Source organism: Polypterus senegalus, chromosome 4, assembly GCF_016835505.1.
Source record: "Polypterus senegalus isolate Bchr_013 chromosome 4, ASM1683550v1, whole genome shotgun sequence".
NCBI lineage: Eukaryota > Metazoa > Chordata > Cladistia > Polypteriformes > Polypteridae > Polypterus > Polypterus senegalus.
In genome coordinates, this window is record NC_053157.1 from 26,829,879 (window position 1) to 26,854,090 (window position 24,212).

The 24,212-nt window shown below is 38.2% G+C and overlaps 1 protein-coding gene across 4 annotated transcripts; it reads right to left on the reverse strand.

Annotated features, from left to right (window-relative positions):
• Positions 1 to 3,385: 3,385 nt before the first annotated feature.
• Positions 3,386 to 14,370, reverse strand: ppp1r3b (protein phosphatase 1, regulatory subunit 3B). 4 transcript variants are annotated; one of them, XM_039750374.1, is made up of 3 exons: positions 14,083 to 14,370; positions 10,140 to 10,203; positions 3,386 to 6,681 (listed from the first exon to the last, which is right to left on the reverse strand). In XM_039750374.1, the coding sequence occupies exon 3, from the start codon at positions 6,648 to 6,650 to the stop codon at positions 5,793 to 5,795; it is 858 nt and encodes a 285-aa protein (XP_039606308.1). In that variant the 5' UTR covers positions 6,651 to 6,681; positions 10,140 to 10,203; positions 14,083 to 14,370; the 3' UTR covers positions 3,386 to 5,792. The 4 variants fall into 4 exon arrangements, with proteins under 4 accessions (XP_039606308.1, XP_039606305.1, XP_039606304.1 ...); XM_039750371.1 differs by lacking the exon at positions 10,140 to 10,203 and having other exon boundaries at positions 14,083 to 14,368; XM_039750370.1 differs by lacking the exons at positions 10,140 to 10,203; positions 14,083 to 14,370 and adding an exon at positions 13,388 to 13,719.
• Positions 14,371 to 24,212: the final 9,842 nt, after the last annotated feature.

Sequence of the window (24,212 nt, forward strand, 5' to 3'; positions counted from 1 at the left end):
TTTACTGCTATGCCGATGACACACAACTTTATGTAAGTGTTGATGCAACTGCAATATCTTCACCTGTTGCACTGACTGACTGCATTCGGGATATCAATCATTGGATGACAGATCATTTTTTACAACTCCTGATAAAACAGAAATTTAAATAGTTGGTACCAAATCTGTCCTCTCTAAGCTTTGTGGGCTAAAAATTGACATCAATGGAATCCTGGTTGAACCCTCAGCATCAGTCCGTAATTTGAGTGTCATTTTTGATTAGCTTCTTGCTTTTCAATGACACATTAGCTCAATAGTACAGACGGCTTTTTCATCTCGTAACATTGCTCATCTGCGTTCTTTCCTCAGTGTGAAAGATACTGAAACATTCATTCATGCTTTCATCACTACCTGTCTGGACTATTGCAATGCATTGCTTTATGGCCTCCTGATTAGATATACTAATAGATTATAGTATGTTTAGAATTCTGCTGCTCGTTTACTTACACACACTAAAAAAATCTGTTCACATCACCCCTGTCCTCTTATGATTTGCACTGGTTACCAGATTCTTCAAGAATCAAATATAAACATCTTATTCTCACCTTCATGGTTTAGCCCCTCATTATCTGTCTGAGCTGCTGCTTCCTTACACTCCTGCCCAAGCATTAAGATCATCAGATGCTAACTTACTCACTGTATCTAAATACCGGTTAGTAACTATGGGTGGCAGAGTTTTCAGTGTGATAGATCTTTTTGCCAATGTCTCAGTCTTTATGATGAGGAAAAATCTATTATTCATTTCAAACTGCTGTTAAAAACACATCTTTTCAATGAGTATTATTCATTTTCTTGTATGTAATTTTTACTGTCTTGTTAATGTGTTTATTGAATTGTAATGTGTCCTTGAGGGTATGAAAGGTTCTACATAAATAAAACTTATTATTACACTGAGTGGTGGCTCTGAGGCTGGTATCCCGAAGGTTGCCGGTTCGAATCCCCGTCACTGCCAAAAGAGATCCTACTCTGCTGGGCCCTTGAGCAAGGCCCTTAACCTTCAATTGCTCCAGGGGCGCTGTACAATGGCTGACCCTGTGCTCTGACCCCAAGGGGTATGCGAAAAACCAAGTAATTTCCTTTGGGATTAATAAAGTGTATATATAAATTATGCACACAGGTATTAAGACTACTTAGGATGCATGTATTGTAGTAGTAGTGGTTTGCAGGTACAGGCAAAAGTAAGCTTAAGTTAAAGTTACTCAAAGGGGAAAAAGACATGCAAGTTATGATTATTACATTAGCTTAATCAACCCAAACGAATGTCACAGTGCACTTATTTAGTCTTATAGGTGCTCCAACTGTAAACCTACATTTGCTCACACGTACTGTATATACCCAATTTTTTTTTTATATATATATATATGAGAATTTATAAAGAGTATTATATTCCATTGTTACTTAATGAACTAGACAGTGTATCAGAATTTTTAAAATGCAGATGCAGCGCCATTCCACATGTACAAAACTAATTTTGTATTCTAAGTTTAAAATAAATAAATAAAATAAAAAATCAGTAGCTTTATATACTCAAAGGTAAAACTAATTGGTCTGTTGAAAGATTAAAACCACATAATCTTAAATCTGTGAAAGACCAGTTTCATGCTACACATCTCTCTTAATAAAAACCATTAAGGAGCAGCGTACATTCAGAGCCTCATGGTGACATTCACCTTTTAAACTCAAACTTAAAGAAATGGCAAAGCCAGCTGAATTTGAATCTACAGTAGGACTCTGCAAAAGATCTTTACACGCGGATTTTCTAAAACCAGGCTTGTGTTGGGTTTTGACTCTGCAGACTAAACGGTTTCAAGTTGGTTTCTCAATGAAGTACTAGAAATTCATACTTGTAGTAATTCATTGATTACACTGAAAATGAGCAATTAAAACCAACATTAAAAAAAAAACTAAACAGTCTACACCTGCCAAATTATAAACAAAATAGGGCTCAAGTACTCATTAAAAATAATATTCAAATATATACATGACAATAGGTTAAAAGATCTAAACACTATTATAACCAAGTTTCCATTTAAGGTGCCTTTCTAGGCTTCAAGATTGTTATTTTTGCTTGTGGTGCGTCGATAAAGCACATAGTGCTTATGACACCTGCATGGATGCAGCCCTCACTTGGAACATCCCAGTCTTCACAAGTCTGAATTTTCCATGCATGGAAAGTGACGTGATCGAGGACAAAGGTGGAATTAGGGCACTTCCATATGCCTGTAATCCAAACAAGAATCAGTGCAGAATAAAATGTTAAACAAACTTGTTAACTCAGTCCCCCACACCCTACCCACTCCATCACTGCTCTGTTCTGTTTTTGTACCTTTAATGATCCTTTGGTGCAAAACAACTGAAGTCAGCGCCTACCTATGATCTAAAGAAATCAACACATATCAAATCTATTCGTGTTTCACAAGTGGAGTTAACTGAATGTTGCACTGTAACCATCTTTGATTATTCCCTCCATATTTTATTTGGCAAACATTTTTATTAAGAGCAATATAAATATGCTGTTCATTTTTACTGTCAAGTAAAGCTTCTGGAAGGTAAATCATATGTGCAGAAGAATCTGAGCTGACAGGGCTGTAGACTGGGGTGACATTCAAGTGGCGAGGCCGGGATCCAGTGTTCAAAGAACAGCATACCAGATTCAACTAAACAGAATTCTTTTACTCCTTTACAAATTCAGCAAACATAAGACACAACCTTAATACTCATTTTTCATTATGCTTTTGTGGCAGGAATAATGTGTCAAGCCAGTAGCTTCTAAAAGAAGAGCACTGGTTGAGGTGGTGAAGTAAACATTCCTGAAACTGAAAATGCTCTTTAAAATAGGGATTTAAAAGCTGCTATAATAACTCAAGGAAAATCCGAAATATGGCTATTAGTTCCCATTGTTGAATAAGAAAGAATCAGCTTTTATGATGAATGTTTAATGGTTTTAATATAAAACGGTTGGAAACAATGCTTTTAGGGTCCTGGAGTAATACACACATTAACGAAAAAACAAAGTAGTGAAAAAAAAAAATCATTTAATTTTATAAATGATACAATCAAGACTATAAAAACGCTGACTGTAGAAGAGATGTGCAAATTGCATGCAAAACACAGAAGTATTGCAGCATAGGGCGTCTGGAGTAAGACGAGGCCAACATTAGTGAGAGAAAAATGAAATGACTGTTCTTTTGCAATCGAAATTCAGTATTTGCAGAAGTTTTTCCATATAGATTCAAACTGCAATATTTGATCAGAGAGCCATAGCAAAGACCAAGTAAACATTAAAGCAGTCATACAAATTAATCCAAACCACGAAGAGCCAACAATTACACAAAGAGAAGCAAACTGACACATAGTAACAAAATTCTTTATTTCTCTTTTTTAACAAGATAAAATAACACTCATTTTCTTTATCTTCCCTCCCCCAACCCCATCTAAAAGGCACAAAAATAAATTCATACCCTTTACAAATTAAAGTGCATTCCCTAACCCCAAACAGTCATTGCTCACAAAAACTCCCAGCACAGCATGCTTAACAGCTTATGGTACAAGGCACTTTTTCAAGGTAATTCTTTCCCTTTTCTTTACAATTCTTTTACCTTAATGCATTTTAGCAAAAATATTTTTGTTCCAAAAATCTAAAAATGATCTCTTTGAAAAACCGAGCATGCAACTCAACCTAAATTTGGTAGTAGCGTCTACTGAAATGTGTGCTTAATCCCCCATTTTCAAGAGTACCTTTGGTGAAATTGTCTTGCTACCCAGTATATTACAAAATAAATCAGTGTTTAGACATACTTAAAAACACATGTACATGTCTAACATATTAACTAGATTCAAACTTAGTGTCACAAGGCACTCCACTGACTATTCACATCACAGACTTAAGGCTCAATAGTATAGCAGAAATGAAATATACAACAGAGATAAAGAAGATCAGTTAATATCAGACAAAAACAAAACTTGCACACAAACTCCAACCGTGTAAAACATTCAGTGTAACTTTAAAGTGCAGGGAGTATAATACATTGAAAATCACTGATGAGACACAGAAGGCAAAATAGTTGGGGGAGATAAATACTGCAGCAGGCAGAGATATTAAAATTAAACAATGTGTAAGAAGGTACAAATCCCTTTTCACTTACTTTAAAAACCTGATTACTCTTCTCTGCACATTTAACTTAACCATTTTTAAAATTTGTTCTCCAGATAATGAGACATTCAGGTGCATCCTCATTACAACAGCATTCCCCACCACCCCATCCCATGTTCCCTTTGCAGCACACAACAGGTCTGAACTCTAGCTTTCCTCATACCGAACCTCAGTTCATGTAAACTATGCACTCCTCCATTACCAGCAGCATTTTCGTAAAAGGATTCAGCCTGCCGATTTTTTTTTTTAAGGTGACTAATTGGAGACTATCCATGCTTTAGTAACAGAATTGCTAATAGCAGGAGCCTCATTTCAAGTACAAAATTCTTTCAAAGAATTTGCCAGCCACCATCCAGCAACTGGCCAGAAGATGGCTATCGCGTGAAGAAAGGATGGCCCCAACACACTTGTAGATTTTGATGAAATTAAAAACATGTCAAATGCTCCTACACAATGCTGATGACCTTTAAATGTCTTGACCTAACCTATGAACATTCCAGGAATCATCTTTAAGAACAGACTTTCCAGAACAGTAATCACACATTTTTTGCAGGTAATGGAAAAAAATAATTCTACTAAAAGCACACCCTGTACTAGAAGGATGCAATGAAAAGCTTATGAACTGTAAATTCTGGAATGTTAACATCGTGAATGGAAAACAACAAATGTAACTAGAGATTATTACTGTAACTGGCATGGACACTATAAACCTGTAAAGCATCTACTACATTCTTCTGGCTGAAGAATGTAAGAACTGGATGTCCGCTTCTAGCGACAGCAGTAGAAATAGAAGGGGAAAAGGCCATACTAAAATTAAAGGCAGCTACATAAACACATGCCACACAGATCTGGGTCCTATAATTAAAGTAGGCACACTTTCTACCTTAAGAAAAATTATATAATGCAAGATGGTGTGACCGATACTAGTATTGCAGGCTAAAACCAAAAACACAGAAATAAGGAAGGTCTAATATCCAAAGACTAGATCTTTTTAAAAGGCTAAAGTGCAAGTCCTCTACCTGAGGTAGCTACTAATATTGCCAAGGATTGTAAATGCATATAGAACAGCCCCACAGGGGAAATCTAAAAAAATAAACACTCTGCATAATAAAGTCACTTTACCTGCAGAAAATCCATATATGTATCTCCATACCAAATGTGTGGCTGCCATCTTCAGTGTTTCCTTTATGTTTCAAAGTGAAACAAGGTAGACCCCAAAAAGGGGCCCACCAAAAACAGTATCTTACACTAAACACAGATCCAGACTTCTCCCCACCCAACAAAACAAAACTTTAAACAGTAGGCACATCACACCTCATTTCAGCAGAATGATTTCCCACTAAACAAATGGTGCAGGTTTTCCCAACATGTCTTCCTTCAAGATCAAATTATCCCAAGATCCAGTCCATTGGTAGCCACCTGAACACTTTCAGATCATGTGACCCTTAACCCAGAAAACTATCAAGATGTCACATCAGTATAAACATTACAGTCCCATTGGACAGAACATTCAATCACATACAGAGCAGCTTTCCCCACAGTTCAACATAAACAGCTGACATTTTAACACTTCCACAATGTCATTTTTATAGGAAAAAAACTAATAATAGGGCCCTATCTTTTCATACCCAGCATAACTAGGCCATTCAGGGAATATGCCATATGAACACCTTGGGCTGCCATACTGGTCAAACAGAATGCCCAGGTCAGAAAACCCACTAGACTGGTCATCACCGGCTTTATGTTCAGATGATAGATTTAGCATGGACCGAACAATTTTATAGTTTTGGCCAAGGTTGCTGTCCCAAAAGCTTTTCCCTTTACACTCGTAACAGATGGCAAACTCAATTCTGTCAGGCTGTTGAATCTTTTCAGGTAAGCTTATCTCAAAGGAGAACGTGTCTCTGTCAGAACCAGTGTAGGTATCCTTAACATACTGACATTCTACATCAGTAAAGCTTTTCCAAGAGTCAAAGGTGATCCGTACTTTGACCGATTTTTCAAAGGCCAGATTCTTCACTTTCACTGTACCCACCAAAGCTTTATCTTTTAGCATACAGTTCTCTAAACAGACATAATCAGTCTCCAGCCTCTGCCTGAAAGCCAAATAATCAGCAGAGGGTTGAGCAAATTCCAAACGCCAGTTTTCATGCTCTTCCACCGACAGATTGACCACTTTATCAATTAGTTCCTGAATGTTGGCAGGGATATCAATCGGGTCGTCAAATTCTGAGAAGATCTTTACCATGGTGAGGGAAAACCCCTTGTTATCTGCAAAGGATACTTGCTTTTTCACTTTACATTCTCTTCCTGAGCGATTGTTAGGCTCTTGTTGTTTCACTTCCACAGAAGGGCTTGGGTGAATGCATGGTCGCAGGGGTTTGGCAAGCTTTGGGCCTCTTTTATAAAGGAAGTCCTCACTGGTTAGGTACAAAGGCATGGCCAGGTCAACTGGCATGGTCGACTTATGAGGAAAATAACCAAACACACTGCAAAGAGAAGAAATAAAACAAACCTTAGATGTCTTTAGATGTAGAAAGGTCACAAGATCTTTTAAATCCTCTACCACTCACAAATCATTTTTGTGAAGAATGGACAATCAGTATGCTACCGTTAAGCAAAATATGACATTTCAATTCAATTCTATTTTTGTACAGCACGTTAAAGATCAGGATGCTGTAACACATTTTATAGATAAAACATATACACATCAAGACAGATATATTTAGACAAGCAGTAAGAAACTAACTGCTCAACATAAATTGAATCCAATACTACCTGCCCCTTAAAATAATTTGCTTGTACATTTACACATTCTCCACACAAAGTATTGATAATTTAATTTTCTAAAAAACTGCAGGATACACAATTACATTTATAATGAGACAAAGTTGCTAAGGTGTCTCCGTGTGAGACGTACAGACCAGTGCACCGTATTCATACTTAAATGCAAATACCATACCTGGAGTGGTAAAAGTCATAATGAAACTAGCATAAAGAAAGAAGCTTAAAATGTGTCCTCTAAGATTAACTGGAATATTAACAGTTTTAGATATGCTGTCAGGGCCGGTGTGCCATCACACATACACAATACACACAAAGATGTTTAAGTATCAAGATCATAAAAAGTATGCAGCTCAAATGGTTTACCACTTCTCCACTACAAATGGTGCCCATATGAAAGTAAGAGTCAATATTAGAATCAGAGTTCACTTTACTGGCCAGGTCTAATAATGTGTACTAGGAATTTGTTTTAAAAGGTACTAGTGCAACATACAAGGACACCAAAGAATACAAAAGAACTATTAAAAAAAGATAAAATGTGGTGTAACATACAAGGGCAATACAAAAAAAAAAAAAACAACAACAAAATAGGAGTAAATGGTCCAGGTAGTCTAGCATGCAGATATACACACAGATACCAAGAAGCAGCTCAGATCTGATAAATCAGAATAACTGCATGTGAAAGAGGAAGAAAAAAAAAAAAAAAGATGTTGAGGCGACTCCATTATTTTCGGTTTCACTGCACAATGGTGTTTTGCCAAGGGAAAGTCTTTGGAATATGCAATGCCCTGGTGAGGTAAGTAACAGCATTTCATCTTTTCACAGGTGCAGATGATGCACTGAAGAATGGCCTTAGCCTATAACCAGGCAGTTACAGAGGAGGTCAGACTGGACTTGATACTGGCCATGTAGAACTGGACTAATACTGCTGGAGGGAGATTGAATTTCCTCAGCAGATGCAACATATGTTGACATACAGTGGTGTGAAAAACTATTTGCCCCCTTCTTGATTTCTTATTCTTTTGCATGTTTGTTACACAAAATGTTTCTGATCATGAAACACATTTAACCATTAGTCAAATATAACACAAGTAAACACAAAATGCAGTTTTTAAATGATGTTTTTTATTATTTAGGGAGAGAAAAAAAATCCAAACCTACATGGCCCTGTGTGAAAAATAATTGCCCCCTTGTTAAAAAAATAACCTAACTGTGGTATATCACACCTGAGTTCAATTTCCATAGCCATCCCCAGGCCTGATTACTGCCACACCTGTTTCAATCAAGAAATCACTTAAATAGGAGCTGCCTGACACAGAGAAGTAGACCAAAAGCACCTCAAAAGCTAGACATCATGCCAAGATCCAAAGAAATTCAGGAACAAATGAGATCTATCAGTCTGGTAAAGGTTATAAAGTCATTTCTAAAGCTTTGGGACTCCAGCGAACCACAGTGAGAGCCATTATCCACAAATGGCAAAAACATGGAACAGTGGTGAACATTCCCAGGAGTGGCCGGCAGACCAAAATTACCCCAAGAGCGCAGAGACGACTCATCCGAGATGTCACAAAAGACCCCAGGACAACGTCTAAAGAACTGCAGGCCTCACTTGCCTCAATTAAGGTCAGTGTTCACGACTCCATCATAAGAAAGAGACGCAAGACGCAAACCACTGTTAAGCAAAAAGAACATTAGGACTCCTCTCAAATTTGCTAAGAAACATCTCAATGATTGCCAAGACTTTTGGGAAAACACCTTGTGGACTGATGAGACAAAAGTTGAACTTTTTGGAAGGCAAATGTCCCGTTACATCTGGCGTAAAAGGAACACAGCATTTCAGAAAAGAACATCATACCAACAGTAAAATATGGTGGTGGTAGTGTGATGGTCTGGGGTTGTTTTGCTGCTTCAGGACCTGGAAGGCTTGCTGTGATAGATGGAACCATGAATTCTACTGTCTACCAAAAATCCTGAAGGAGAATGTCCGGCCATCTGTTCGTCAACTCAAGCTGAAGCGATCTTGGTGCTGCAACAGGACAATGACCCAAAACACACCAGCAAATCCACCTCTGAATGGCTGAAGAAAAACAAAATGAAGACTTTGGAGTGGCCTAGTCAAAGTCCTGACCTGAATCCAATTGAGATGCTATGGCATGACCTTAAAAAGGCGGCTCATGCTAGAAAACCCTCAAATAAAGCTGAATTACAACAATTCTGCAAAGATGAGTGGGCCAAATTTCCTCCAGAGCGCTGTAAAAGACTCATTGCAAGTTATCGCAAACGCTTGATTGCAGTTATTGCTGCTAAGGGTGGCCCAACCAGTTATTAGGTTCAGGGGGCAATTACTTTTTCACACAGGGCCATGTAGGTTTGGATTTTTTTTCTCCCTAAATAATAAACATCATTTAAAAACTGCATTTTGTGTTTACTTGTGTTATATTTGACTAATGGTTAAATGTGTTTGATGATCAGAAACATTTTGTGTGACAAGCATGCAAAAGAATAAGAAATCAGGAAGGGGGCAAATAGTTTTTCACACCACTGTATTACATAATCTGGAACAGGCTAAGCCAGGGACCCAAAATGTTTACACATGTGAAGAAACTACAACTCACTTTAATAATTTAAATTCAAAACAAAGCTATAACTAGTTTGTCTAGGTGAAAAACAATGTAATAAAAGGACTCCAAATAGAAGAAAATTTATTCATTTTAGTAGGCATACAATAATGCTTACTGTTTTACAATGGTATGTAAATCTAGACATTTCAAGATGCCTTAATGTAAAAAAATATTTTTACTTTTGCAAATTCACATAAAGGTGGGTACACCAGCAATTGTTTGAATGAAGTTATACCACAGTCACTTGGAACACTTGGGGAAAGAAAGAAAAAAAAAAAAAAAGACAATTTACTCTTTCCTATAAAAATAAATACATACTACTTATAGGTCAGTGCCACATGGAAAACGACTGAGCTTTATATCAGTCTATAATCAGAAAAAAGGGCCCCGTAGTGTCTTGTTTTCACAAAAAAAGGTGCAAATGTTTTTAACATTAAACTCAAGATACCGATATGGGTGTTTCTTCATAGCCTTACATTATAGCAATGGTAAGCAAAACACAAACCTTGTTTAATTTAATTGCATTATAATGTTTCACTCACCAAAATATGCACACTCCATTTTTAACTCTTAAATTACAAACTCTGGCTCATATTCTGTTCCGATCTAAATAAATTAAAAAATGAAATTTCAAAGTCATTAGAAACAGGACAAACTCTAAAATTAAGAAATTAATCTTCACCTGGACACCAAGTTTGTCATTGTCACTGATATGCACTCTCTACTGACAAACTGCTTCCATGATAATAAATCTAAACAACTTACTCCAGCAATCCAAATCTCATGCTCTGCCCATGTGGGAAAATATTTTAATGTACCAACAGAAGGGAAGCAGTGAAACTGATACCATCACCACAGTAATCAGGGCTTTATTGAAGTTTCAGGAAAGGTAAAGCATCTAATGCTATATGACTTTTGAGCCTTGCTACATTGTTATTTACTTCTGCTATTTTCAATTATTGCCCATTTATTGTCTGTGATTAAGTACATTGTTAAAAAATAGATAAAAACCTCACAAAGCACCACTACTGAACAAGTATATTTCCATTATTCCACATCCCAACCAATTTGCCAGACTGTGCTCTCTGTATATCACAGACTTCAGAAATTAACCAGCCCTGAAAACAACATGATAATCAGTTCACTACTACAAGATCCCAGGCTCTTGCATGCTTTAGAAGGAGACTTATGAAAGATGCTACATAAAAGACGATGGATGTTTAATGGAAAGTATGAGTAAGAAATAAGATACAGACTTGAATTCAAAAGCCATTAAAAATTAAAGGGAACGGTCTCACTCCAATACTCTACTTATAGAAACACAAGATCAATGACATGTAGACAATACGAACTGATGCTACAAACTAAGGGGAGAGAAATTTGTATGTACAGAATCTCACTTGACAGAAAAAGGAACTGCAGAGGTGAAAGGATTGATGGAGAAGTAATGAACAAATAAATTAATGACACAGACAACTCACTGGTCACATTAATTTCAAAAAGTCTGGGTGAATAAATGCACATTGTTTGAAGAAGGGTGGATGACAATACTGAGGTAAATAGACTTAAACGAGAGTGAGCTTTACTATGTCTCATTAAAGGCGCCTAAAATACCAGGAGACAAAGGAATTTGGGAGGCAGGAGATCAGTCAGGGTTAATGCAGAGAAAGTACACTAATATAGTTAAGCGATGTGTAATTTCAACTGTTTATAATAACCACCACCGCTACAAAAAGGGAAAACTGTAAATAGGTGTATTCAAAAAAAAGTGTTTACCGCCAGTACATTTTTTGGCCATTTTATACTTGCTTATTCTTTTGATATTTGTTGAATGCCTTACACAACCTCCATTTCCCATAAAAAGGATTACAAACTATGAAAAAATATTCAACTCAGAACAATTTTAACAAGAATGTAGATTTTTCAAAGTATCATTGACTTGAGATTTGAGGCCCCCAATGTCCTACATACCAGTACCACTCAACTTGGGAAATTATTCCAGTGGTTTGTGTGAAGAACGTTCCGACATTTGCCTTACATCTGCAACTAAACAAAGGTTTCCATCTGTGTCCTGGTGTTCTTGCTTTAAAATTTAATGCACCAGGTTGTCCAGCTAACACTAAACAGCCATTTTTCTACTTCATCTAAAGAGCAATACTAGTGTCTGCAGATATGTTAATCTAATTTTCACCTCTGCTACTTAATAAAAATACTTTATTCATAAACAAAACTGCCAATTTATAATTTTGTCTCAAATATTTCAAATACACTGTAAATACTATTAAACAGTTTTTTGCAATGTATTCCCATAAAGAATCTCTCAAGATTGTTCTTGCAGCAGTAAAATGGTCTCAACAGGGCGCATCTGTCAGACAGGACTTGTCCACTACTATATTCAAACTTTCAGTTGTTGCCAACCAGTTCAATTAATCTTTAATTCCAAGTGCTATCAATCTTCTAAGTAAGTTCAATTTTAATAAGCCCCCACAGGCTTAAATTATGTGATGAGAGGTCACCATTTGCATCAATCTGTCAGATTTAAATGTTTTCAATATGTTTGATCTAATGTTTACCATAACTATTATGTTTTACTGCTATATTTCACTGTATTATTTGTGCCACGTTTATGGCTGATGGCCACATTGTTTTTAGTTTTGTTAATGTCTCTCTATAAAACCTGCCGAAATACCAAATTTCTCTTGGGATGAAGACAAAAAAAAAAGCTAAACTGAATTGCAGCAAGCTTGGGAAAGCTGTGCTTACTGGGGCAAAACTGGAAAGAGACTGGGATTTTTTCAAACAAACCATCCATCCATTATCCAACCCGCTATATCCTAACAAAAGAGACTGAAAAAAATGGAATGTATCTGGAGTGTCACGATAAATCTGAATACTTTTCAGATTCCTGGATTCAATTTGTGACCATTTGCACCAACTTATCTTCCTCTATTGAGCACAGCTACTCTTCTAGCAGCCACCGATTCCACTCTCAATGTGCACGAGTATCTTTAGGTCAGGTCTTCTCCAAGCGCCCCCTAGTGTGTGTGTATATTCAATTTTTCATCTATTTGTATTACGGTTCTAAGTTTATCCTCTTCAACAGTTTTGTTCATACGGTGTTAAGACAAATCTCCCAGAGGCAGCACATACCGTTTAATACGTTACAAGTACATTACGACAAATATTGGAAGATCACTATTATAATGTGAATTAAATACCTTCCAATGCAATAAACTAAACAAATGTCAAAATATGAAGAGCCTTTGAGGCGTTTTATCACAACGTGATCGTGCTGTTCAAAAAAAAAATAAAAGCCAACTAATTAACAGCGCTGTAAACTTTTAATACAGATAAACACGAAGACGGATCCCCTGTAGGTGGCAGCGCGTCTCCTTTCCACGGCCTACATGTCGCTGTGGGTGTGACTAACTTGTAGAAGCCAAACCAAACTCGGTAAAAAAGTCAAAAATTATTAATTAAATCTCTACTCTACTCTCCTAAAACCAAAGGAAGACCCAAACCATTAAGTGATACTAACCCAATTCGTGAAGAGCATTCACAAGTTACCTAAAAGCACAGCTCTACGAGGAGCTTCAATAGATGCCAGAGACCGATGCAAAAGCATAATCAGCTACATGATTCTGCGAATGTTAAATTGAGGAGTCGGCTTTAGAATATTTTAAGAAATCAGTTGGCCCTTTTTATCGTTTCGTTAACACATACAACACACCACTTACTTAAACTACGTCCCAGGTCCGACGAACCTTTCTTTGGATCTCTCCTAACTCACCTGCTCCACAGCCGCTGCTGTTTCAGTTCCGCGTCGCTTACAGTCGCCATGATAAATGCAGCATCCAGCGGAACTGTTGCAAGCTGCAGCGGGAGAGGAACAAACTTTACCCATCGCAGGCTACTCATCGCGCGACTGGCCGTCCAAATGATAAAGGGTCAAAATATTTGCATCTTTACGTTGAGGGCGGGGAGAAGGATGTGGGTGGAATAAACTCAGGTCATTCAAAACGGATTCCAAATGATGGCCCTAGTCTCGATGTTTTTGGTTATACGTCTTCCCGATTTGCACCAGGAGTTAAAAAGCCACACTTAACGCGACCCACTGCCCAGTAATGAACGACAGCCGCTGTCCTCCTGAACACTAACCCCCAACCCGAGATGCAATAGGTAAGGTCTCCGTCCAAATGGGTGCTCAATGTACGTTACCATAGCAGTCTCGAGTGTCAAATTAAACGTGCAGCACACGGCATTATTTTAACTTCACGCAAGCGTTAAGGTGTCGTTCAGTCCGGCCCAGCGAACATCCAAGCCACTTTTTTTCGTGCTTTGCAGTTGCATGTTGCCCATGGCTGCACGATACACATCGTGGATGTATTCAAAAGCAAGAAAGCGCACAAAACCAACCCCCGAACCAATGCCCGACATGACCCAGTTTAACCAGAAGTCGCCGTGCTCTCCCTACTAAATACGTACCTGGTGCAATTCATTGGGACAATCTGGCTTGTGCAACCTCGTCGTGCATTACAATGAGAAGTTACATTGTCTGATTTCCGTGTTTAGTCCCGGGGGAAGGGTCTGGGGAAATATTCTTCTACGTTATATCCTCGGTCAAGACAGTCGTTTTTCTGCTCGCCACGGGACCAACGAAGACGATTCCCCTGACACCCTCCCGCAAGCCATCACCTTTGATACAAAAAAACGGCTTGCGTCCCAGAACCGGCTTTCTACCACAGGCAGCTTTCACGTGAACGATATGGCTCGGCCAATGGTTGTCGTCCTTATTCTCCGTGCAGCCAATAACAAGCACAGCTTCCGGGCTTGTGGCGTGATGGACACGTGATGCGGACCCTTGACCAAAATGGGCGGCACAGAGTGCAAAAGTCTTGACTTGCGCCGTTGGACTGGAAGGTGCTGCGGGGATTTGGGGGCGGGGGGCGAGGGGCGAGGATAGGTCGCGGCGGCGAAGAAGTTGTAGATTATTTATTTGCCTTCTTTCACAGGTACAAACTAAATAAGCTTCATCTACGATATTAAAGCAATCGGCGGTTAATGTCCAGAGCTGCGTGAGGCGCCTAATTAGAGTAAAAAAACTCTGTAAATGGACCAGACCACTTATTTATTTAAACACTGTAGAGTCAAAATATTGATTAGCCCTCTTGTAACGCACACCACTAAATAAAAAAAAAAATGCCATTCCGACCTTCTTTACTGCCATTTCCATACACTGAACTGTCGATTGTCAATGTGCACCTGTATCTTCCTTACACTTTCACACCTAAACCTTCCCATTACTTTTCTTTTTAACTCCATTTCTTCACCCCTTTATTTCCTTCTCTTTCTTTCTTTTGGGGGGTTGCACTTGCTGCCCTATCTATAGAGTATTTTTATATTATATTAATCGTGGTAGTGACTTTTCTTTGAATTATACTTGTGATTAGCGGAAAACTTGCAATTATCTAGGTATATCATTATAATGGGTTGAGGTAAGAAAGCAATTATTTATTTATTTATTTTTATGGCGACACGTTTGTCATTGCTGGCAGAAATACAAGTATCCCATCCATTATTCACACTATCTCTCCGCATCAAGAATTTGTTATTTTTATGTATGCATGGATTCCACAATTGCAGTAACTCCTTGGTGGGTTAATTAACTACAGTTATGTAGTGCTTTTCTAAACTACTCAGAGAGCTTTAACTAGGCAGTGGAGAGCGCCTTCACCCACTACCAATTTGTAGCATCCATCTGGATGATGCTGAGGCACCCATTCTTGTACCTGTATGCTCAATACACATTAGTAATAAGGTGGTGAAAGGAGTAGTGACCATTTAAAGACAGGAGATGATTATGGGGCTAGCATGACCAGACTGTGGTGGCAATTTAGCCAGGATACTGGGAAACACTCTTCTCTTTCTAAAATATGCTCAGGGATCTTTATGACCAGAGATAGTCAGGACCTCTGTTTTACATCTCATGTGAAGGATGGTGCCAATTTTTACAGCACAGTGTACCCTTCAAAGCACTGGGGCATTTGGATCCACACCCAGACCATGGGGTAAGTGCCCCCTGCTGGTCTCACCAACACCTCTTCCACCAGCAGCCAAAGCTTCTCCTAGATTTTCTCCCATCCAAGTAATAGCAGGGCCAAAACATTTTAGCTTCAGGTGGATTAAGTGCAGGTGGTATGCCTTTCTTCTAGGTGTGAAATTTCTTCCCCTCTCTATACAGTATTTAAGCAACTGCGGATTTTACAGTTTTCTCAATCATGGTATTTATAACTCTTTGGATTATATTTATGATTAACTAGCCCAAGTACTTTGCATCGCCAATGTACATTTATATACTGTAATGGGTTGGGGTAAGAATGCAAATTTTTGTTTGTTTTTTAAATGTTGACCCTTTTATCAATGCTGACTAAAATGCAAGTGTCCCATCTGCCATTTACACTACCTCTCTATCGGGGTACCTTTAGCTTCAGGACATGTTGTGGGCTTGGCCTTAGATTTCTAACATTTGGGGCAATCTCCACCTTGGAGTTATTGTGCTTCTGGCATCTCCCTTTGAGGTTTTCTTGCTGTAGAAAGCCATTATCAGAATGGTGGTAAATGGGAGAAACCAGGGACGTCAGTGGCTATAGGCATACGTGCATTGCATAGTTGTGGGGGAAGGCTCTCAAAGATTGGGGGCTAAAGCTCTGGAACCCCCCTCCCCACAGTTCCACTGCTCTTTCAATTTGTCTGCTCTCATGACACAAGAATGTTTTATTGTTGTGTATGATTGTATTCAATAATTCTGGTAACTCCTTGGTTGGTCTGTAACTATGAATACCACATGTTTGTATTTAGTAAACTTAATGGGTTGTTGAATAATTGAATCATTAATATGGGCAAAACTTCCATTTTTTGCAATGTTCCCCTTATTGAAACCATATTCATGATGAAACTTTGAAACTTTATAAACTCTGTATTAAGATGGGTTGACAATAACAAATGTTTTTTGTGGTGTTGGACTCCCATTTCTGCTCTCCAATAAAATTCTAGAAACTCCATGAAGCCAATATTTTAAATTGTGTAAGCAATAATGTAAATGCAAAATTTTCTAAAATTAGATGTTTGTGAGTGATGGGTGATTTTTGTGTTGGTATTCCGTCATACCAAACCCCCTACACCATTTCTGTTAAGTCACTTACATGGAATGTAGCTTTCACTGTATTTGGGTCCATACTTAAACAATATGCTGAATCCATTACCATCAACTAAACTATTTTAGTGTGATAGCATTATAACTCAGTTTCCTACCAGAACCTTTTCAAGGCCTTAAAGTCAGATCTTAAGTTGTGTCAATATTAATATACATTCAAAATTTCATGATCTTCGACTGTTTTGGAATGATGCATATTTTGCTCCTCCACCAATGTCAACCATCCTTCCTGATGAAACTTTTGTAATTTTATGTAGCCTAGATTTTCAATTGGTTCACGTTTATTATCCATCCATCCATCCATTATCCAACCCGCTATATCCTAACTACAGGGTCACGGGGGTCTACTGGGTGCAAGGCAGGGAACATATCCTGGGCAGGGCACCAGCCCACCACAGGACACACACACACACCTCAAGCACACACTAGGTACAATTTAGGATCGGCAATGCACCTAACCTGCATGTCTTTGGAGTGTGGGAGGAAACCGGAGCACCCGGAGGGAATCCACGCAGACATGGGGAGAACATGTAAACTCCACGCAGGGAGGACCCGGGAAGCGAACCCGGGTCCACGTTTATTATACATAAAAAATTTCATTAAAATCTTATCCATTTTCTAATAAAGTGTAGTTTTTGGAGTGCCCCAGCATTAGAAACCCCCTCCCCAATTAAATTTTTTGAAACACCATATAACTTGTATTTTAAGTTGGACCAAAGGTAACCTGCTGTTGTTTTGTTTTGTGGATTTTATTCCATTATTTCTATTTGTTTTTGAGAGTATTGTAGCTTTGTTTCTATTGCCTGGATAGCTTATTTCTTCATTAGGGGGCGTTTCTCCCAGGATCGTAACCCACATGTCATTGCAGCGACAGGTTTAAAAAGTCACCCATTTCATCATGTCTTTATCTGAGTTGTGGATAACGAAACCTTAAACACTCTTTAAAACACTCTTTCAAACTAATCTTTTACATTCCTCACTTTCGATTTGTGCACAACTTTGATTTATTTTTCCTATCGCTTTGGCTATATTGTTTCTGTTGTCTTTGATCCACTAGTGTTTTTTTTTTCTGTTTTATACCACTCTCCTGTTTTATCAGTTATCAGTTTTGTCAGTTTGCCTTGTCATGCACATGTGTTTTGGGGTCATCCTAAAGGCTCCCCGAAAAGCCACCTGTAGTAGAGAGGGAATGGTGTTGCTAATCACTTTTTCTTTGTCACCCACAATTTTGAGGTTATTTTACTGGAGAACTACTGACCCATTTCCAACACCACCATGAAGCCCTGCCGCTTCCAGATGATAATATTTAACCAATGACTCCACCTGAAGTGGCCGTTCAGTTTGGATCTAGTGATCAAAACATGAGTTCTCTAACGAACCTCATCAATCTTTTCTTGTTTAGCATCATTGTGTGCTGTTTTTTTTAGCCTTTTGCCATCTCTCCAATTACACAGGTTACCAGGTGGTACCCCAACCCTCCCCTGCATTCCACCAACTTACAAAATTACATGAATATCAGTTCATTCATTTCTGCGTGATTGGTTAACAAACAGACAGAGAAAAAAACAACCAGATATGATGAGATTTGTGGGTTTTAATGAAGTCTTTAGTGTGCAAAATGGATAAATAATATGAAATGAACAATGAAAAATTCAGAAAACAGACAAAGGGTTATGAGAAGAAAAGAGGCAGTACAGGGTAAAGTGTTGGGATTCCGGGGAGATCCCTGTTTAATAGAAACAACACTAAATTGAAGAATATAAGGTAAAACGAAAAACTGATGAACAGCAAATATTCAGTGATCTTTGAATACACACTTCTGGTTGTGTTTTGTCTTTTATAGCAGGTTGACTGGAAAGGACAGAAGTTCCTTGCAAAGGAGAAGTGACATCACTCATCTTCAGAGGGGAACTCCTTCACTCTAGGGCTGAAAGAAGAAGACAGGTTAGTAGCTAGCTATGCCTAACCCTCATCAGTCCCTCAGTTTACCTCATGAGCGGAGCCTTCCACATGGTCCCACAGTATGTATGCATGACTGTGTATTATAATATTTATTCAGCAGTATAATGGAAGAGCTTTTCCAAGAAATGTGTTCCTCTAAAATGCAACAATCAACTAAACCTCCTTAACTTTAATTACAAGCAATACGTACATCACTGAATACTGAAAGAATTGTTATCGCTGCACAATATGCAGTCCCTACATTGATGGATTGAAGGCCAGATGTCCACATAACCATTATCATCTAATTCTTATGCGTGAAGCCTGAAAACAATAAGGACTGATTTAGATCATTTATGTTAGGTAGAATGCCCAGTGGTGGCTGGTGGTCTCGTGGCCCCGGAAACCCTGCAGATTTTGTTTTTTTTTTTTCACCAGCCCTCTGGAGTTTTCTTTTCTTTTTTTTTTTTGTTTTCTGTCTTCCTGGTCATCAGACCTTACTTTATTCTTTATTAATTAGTATTGCCTAATCTTATTTTTATACATTTATTTTTTTATAAACGTTTCTTTCTTCATCTTGTAAAGCACATCATTTGTATGAAAACATGCTATATAAATAAATGTTGTTATCAAAGTTGTGCTTTTATTTTTCACTCATTTATATAAGTCTGTAGTGTTCAATTTCCACTTCAATGTGCCACCACATTTTACTTCCATATTGTTTTTTACTCCTTAGAAATTAATGCAAAGTGTCATGCAAATCTATTGCTGCCATATAATAATTTTTTTGTCTTTATCTCATATTGTAAATTCAAGCCTTCAGTGTACTGCGAGTGTTTACTTATGTAGAGTTCTGTATGTTTGCATCTTTATGATTTGGCACATACTAAATATTTTTTATGTTGAACTAGGGGGCTTCGCCCACTGCTCGCTTTGCTCGCCAACCCCTGTGTTTGGTTAATTTGATATACAATTTTATTTTTTTTTCTTTGGAATTGTTTCAATTTCATTATTTGTACTTTTACTTAAAAGCTTCACTAAAAACAATATTTTTTGGAGACAACGCAATGTATAACTGCCCGTGAGTGAATATTGTTTCTGATTCTCTAATAAATAATCTGACTTTTTCTAATCTTTGTCCCTGTGATTTATTGATTTTCATAGCAAAAGCTATTCTCAAGGTTAAACTGTAAATATTTTAATATGAATGGCATATCACAATCTCCTTTGGTATGTAATTATATTCTCGGAATTTATACATTACCTTTCCTTTTGCCTGTTAAAATTTGCATCGCTTCTCCGTGATCATAAATATACACCTGACCGAATTGTATATTCTTTGAAATTTTACTTGTCGTTGCTTTAACTGTTGCAGGACCATAGATTCTCATAGCGTATGGTCCATTATTGTGTAAATCCACATTTTGTGCATTGAATAATGTGAATGCGAAATGACTTTGTTGTCTACTCTTTGCCTTTTACTTCTGACCTCGATTTGTCCTGCTGTTTTTTCAATTATACCTGGTTCTGATGATTAATCACCTTTTGTTTTTCGGTAATGAGATCTTTCTATCTTTTCTTTGATACTGTAGCGACTGACATGATAAAGTGTCACAAAAGTTTTACTTGAACAATCGCCGACCTCATAACCTATAAACACAACTTTCTAGCACCCTCTCCAATCCCTCATCCCCCCCTTACAGCATCAGTCGATACCCCGCTATCAGTCTTCTGTGCTGTACTCCGCCCTCCCTCAATCGGACCGAACAGTCACTTAAAACCAAAAAAGGCCCAACCTGGCTGGGACGCTACAATACTTTCTAATTTCACCGTTTTCATATTCTGTACCTTTCTCTGCCTTTGTATCGAGCCATCGTTCGTTTGAGCCTTTTGAATTCCACTGCTTTCATAATCTCTTATCTGCCTTTTTTTCTCTCCATCGCCTTTGGGTCTCTATTCTCCGTATTGTCCTTATATGCTTTATATGTGTTGAGAGTACATGATCTGTGTGCACTACGTGCTTTTACTGCGACTGACTGTTTTTTGATGAGTGTGCTCATATATGATATCTCTTTCTCATGTTCTACATCCCCACGAGACGGCCCTGGGACAAACTCTTGGCACCGAGTCTCATGTTTACGGTCCCCGCGAGACGCTCTGTGGCAAGTCTCTTTTGTCTTGCGGATCTTTTAAATGTCTACCGAGAACTTCCGAGAAGATCATGTATCATCGCCTTGCTTTTGCTTTCCAGGATTTCTTTTTATAATAGAGAGATGTACTTTGATTTTCATGTAACCTGTGAAGAGTACTTTACAACAGTGTTTGGATCGTTCGGTCTGTCTGTCAGTCCTTGCAAGGGCACAGCATACTTAACTAAAAGGTCTTATAGATAGAGCCAAAACTATCCAAGCAGGTGCAAGGCAGGCAGCAGTAATGAACTGGGCAATAGGCCCATACATAAACTTTAATTTTTTTAACCTGCTTATTCTAACTGAGTGTTATCAACAGGTGGACTCTGTACTGGCAATACCTCAGCCAGAGACAAAAGATGCCATTTATTTAAACATTAATGTTTACATTTCTATTTATTTGCTTAGCAGACGCTTTTATCCAAAGCTACTTAAAAAGGGATTAACACAATCGAGTAAACATCTGTCATCAAAATTGAGCAGTACAAGTAAAGAGCTCAGAACAAAATATACACTAGTGACAATTCCAAGTTTAAGAAACCTAACAACTAATATCTGTTACACAGAAATTCACCAAAAAAAGTCTTCAAAAGCTTCTTAAACATACAGTATTGTGGGAGCAGGAATTTTAAATGGATGTGACAGATTTTTCCACCAGCTTGAAGCTACACATGAAAAGAGTCTGGCTTGAGATTTGATATCTCATGGAAGTGGCATCACCATGCCATCAACGATAGCTTAAAAAGGAGCATAGGACCTCGCATGTCTCCATATAAATAGGTATTGACCCATTGACTACTCGGTAGGCAAGCATTTGAACTTAATGGGAAGCCAATGTAGTGATCTGAAGAGAGTCATACCTGCCTGGGTTGGTTGAGCATCAGACACGCTGTTGCATTTTAAATCATCTGCCGTGGCCTGGTGATGTTAAAGGAGTGAAAGATAAGTTTATTAGAATCTTAAATCCCACAATGAATGTCAGAAATCGGAAGTTTATTTTGTAAATGGAACCATAGAAAGTAATTTTTTAAATTTGGGAGGTTGAAAGGAGAAGGTCACTGAACCCAAATAAGCATTCAAACTGTTTTTTTGTTGCTATTGCAAAACTTCAGCAATTTAATGTTAAGTCTGAGTAGAATGTCATTTTGAATTCTTGTGGTGTCATTTGTTAACATATGTTTCATCCTTAGACACCACAGGTCCAACTATATTTTGAAGTCACTATGCTAGTATGTGAAATTAGTGTCTGCATAACAACAGTGGACAAGAAATAACTCCTGCATTTTTGCATATGTCCACGGGGCTGAATTTCAGTTGAGAGTTGACTCACTCTAGAAGGACATTGGAGTGCTTGAATCATGCAGCTGTCTAAAGAAGGCATCTATGTAAAGGCTTGAACTTAGACACCAGTGTTATATACATGGCTGCCTTTTCTGATATCAATTACAGTCAGCTGTAGAGAGGACCAAGATGAAAACAAGAAACACCACACAGTATTTGTGTTTCAATCAGAAAAGGCAAATCGCTTAACTCTAGTGCTCCTTAAAATACTCTGCTATTAGGGGACATTGGGAACACGTCCAAAACAACCAGTACACACTTAACACACCCAGGACATTTATGGCTCACCTCACCTTTTCCTCTTGCAAATGCACTAGTGATGATTGCAGTTATAGCCCTTTGAAAAATGAAGACGTTCACTAAAACTCTGCAGTCTTCCTCCCCAGTATGTGGTATCTTTGGGCTTCTGACTCCTTTTCACAGCACAAACATTCTCCAAGCTCCCACCAGCTGCACAGATTATCCTGATTTTGCTTTCTAGCACGTCAGCTCCCAAAGCTCTTTCCATCTTCCCGGAAAACGTCTTCACACAGGCCTTCAATGCTGTCTCCTACAATCAAGACAGTAGAGCCCTTAGTAACCATAGTGATTCCTATTTAAATTTCTCTCAAAACAGACCCAAAGTGTGCCAAGAAAACACACCATTACACCGCCACCACTCTCCTGGACTACTGACACAAGGTAGGTTGAGTGAACAGATTCATGCTATTGACACCAATTCTGACCCTGTCATCTGTGTGCCTCAGCAAAAATCAAGATTTATCAGATAAGATTACATTTTTCCTGTCTTCAAACTTAGTTTTGGTGAGCTTGTGCCTACTGCAGCCTGACGTCTTCGTTGTTGTGGCCTATCCACCTCAAGGTTTGCCGTGTTATGCATTCTGAGATTTCTGCTCACCACAGTTGTACAGAGTTGTCATCTGAGTTACTTTAGCCTTTCTGTCAACTCTAACCAGCGTGGCCATTCTTTTCTGACCTCTGTCATCAACAAGGAGTTTCAATCTGCAGAACTGCTGCTTACTGGATGTTTTTTTTTTTGCAAAAGTCTGGGTAAACTCTAGAGGCTGTTGTGTATGAAAATTACAGAAGATCAGCAGTTACAGAAATACTCAAACCAGCCCATCTGGTGCCATCAATCATAACACAATCCTAATCACTATAATCACATTTTTTCTATTTCTATTGTTTGATATGACTGTTAATTGAAGCTCATGACGTGTGTCTATGTGATACTTTATACTTTAGCTGACTGGGGAATTGCATGATAGGCAGGTATACAGGTGGTCCTAATAATTTGCTCAGTGAGTGTATCTCACATTTTCTTGTTTTGTGTTAAAAGGAGCTGAACTTCTTTGTTTCATTAGTTGTTGTATCCAATCCAGGAGATGGTCAAGGTAATAGTTCTTGTACTCTGTAGCCTGTGTTTTACTTTGCACAAGTTACAGTATGTCAGACTCCATTGGTCCTTTTTCAGAAGCAACATGTTTCTAACTACAAGATTGCAGTTTACTGGATAGTGTTTGGATGTTGGCCCACTCTCATTGCACCTGCCAGAAGGTCAGTTTTCTTTCATACCTTCATAATGTTTGTCCGACTGCCTTAAAGTGGCTCAGATCTTGCATATCACTCACCATTCCTCTGATTTTCACACAGACACCCTATGATAGGAGATGGTCTTTACGGCAGCCATTTGCATCCAGTAATATAGTGGATTCAGAACGTTTTCAGAACCCTTCTCATTTTGCACACTTTATTGTGCTGAAGACTTAATTTTAAATGGATACATTTATTATTTATGCACTCAGTCTACACTCAATAATCCATAATAACAAAGTGAAAATGTAAATACAGAAATGGCTTGTTAGCTGAGAAAATTTCACTTGTGAAGCAGATTATCTGACATCTGAGAACAACTATTATGGCATTATGTT

Bases quoted from the DNA above. Each gene is read 5' to 3' on its own strand.
- ppp1r3b (XM_039750370.1), bottom strand. From the start codon at position 13,515: ATGAGTAGCCTGCGATGGGTAAAGTTTGTTCCTCTCCCGCTGCAGCTT. The intron at 6,682-13,387 runs GTGAGTTAGGAG...TTCTCTTTGCAG, and splicing joins CAGCAGCGGCTGTGGAGCAG to TGTGTTTGGTTATTTTCCTC.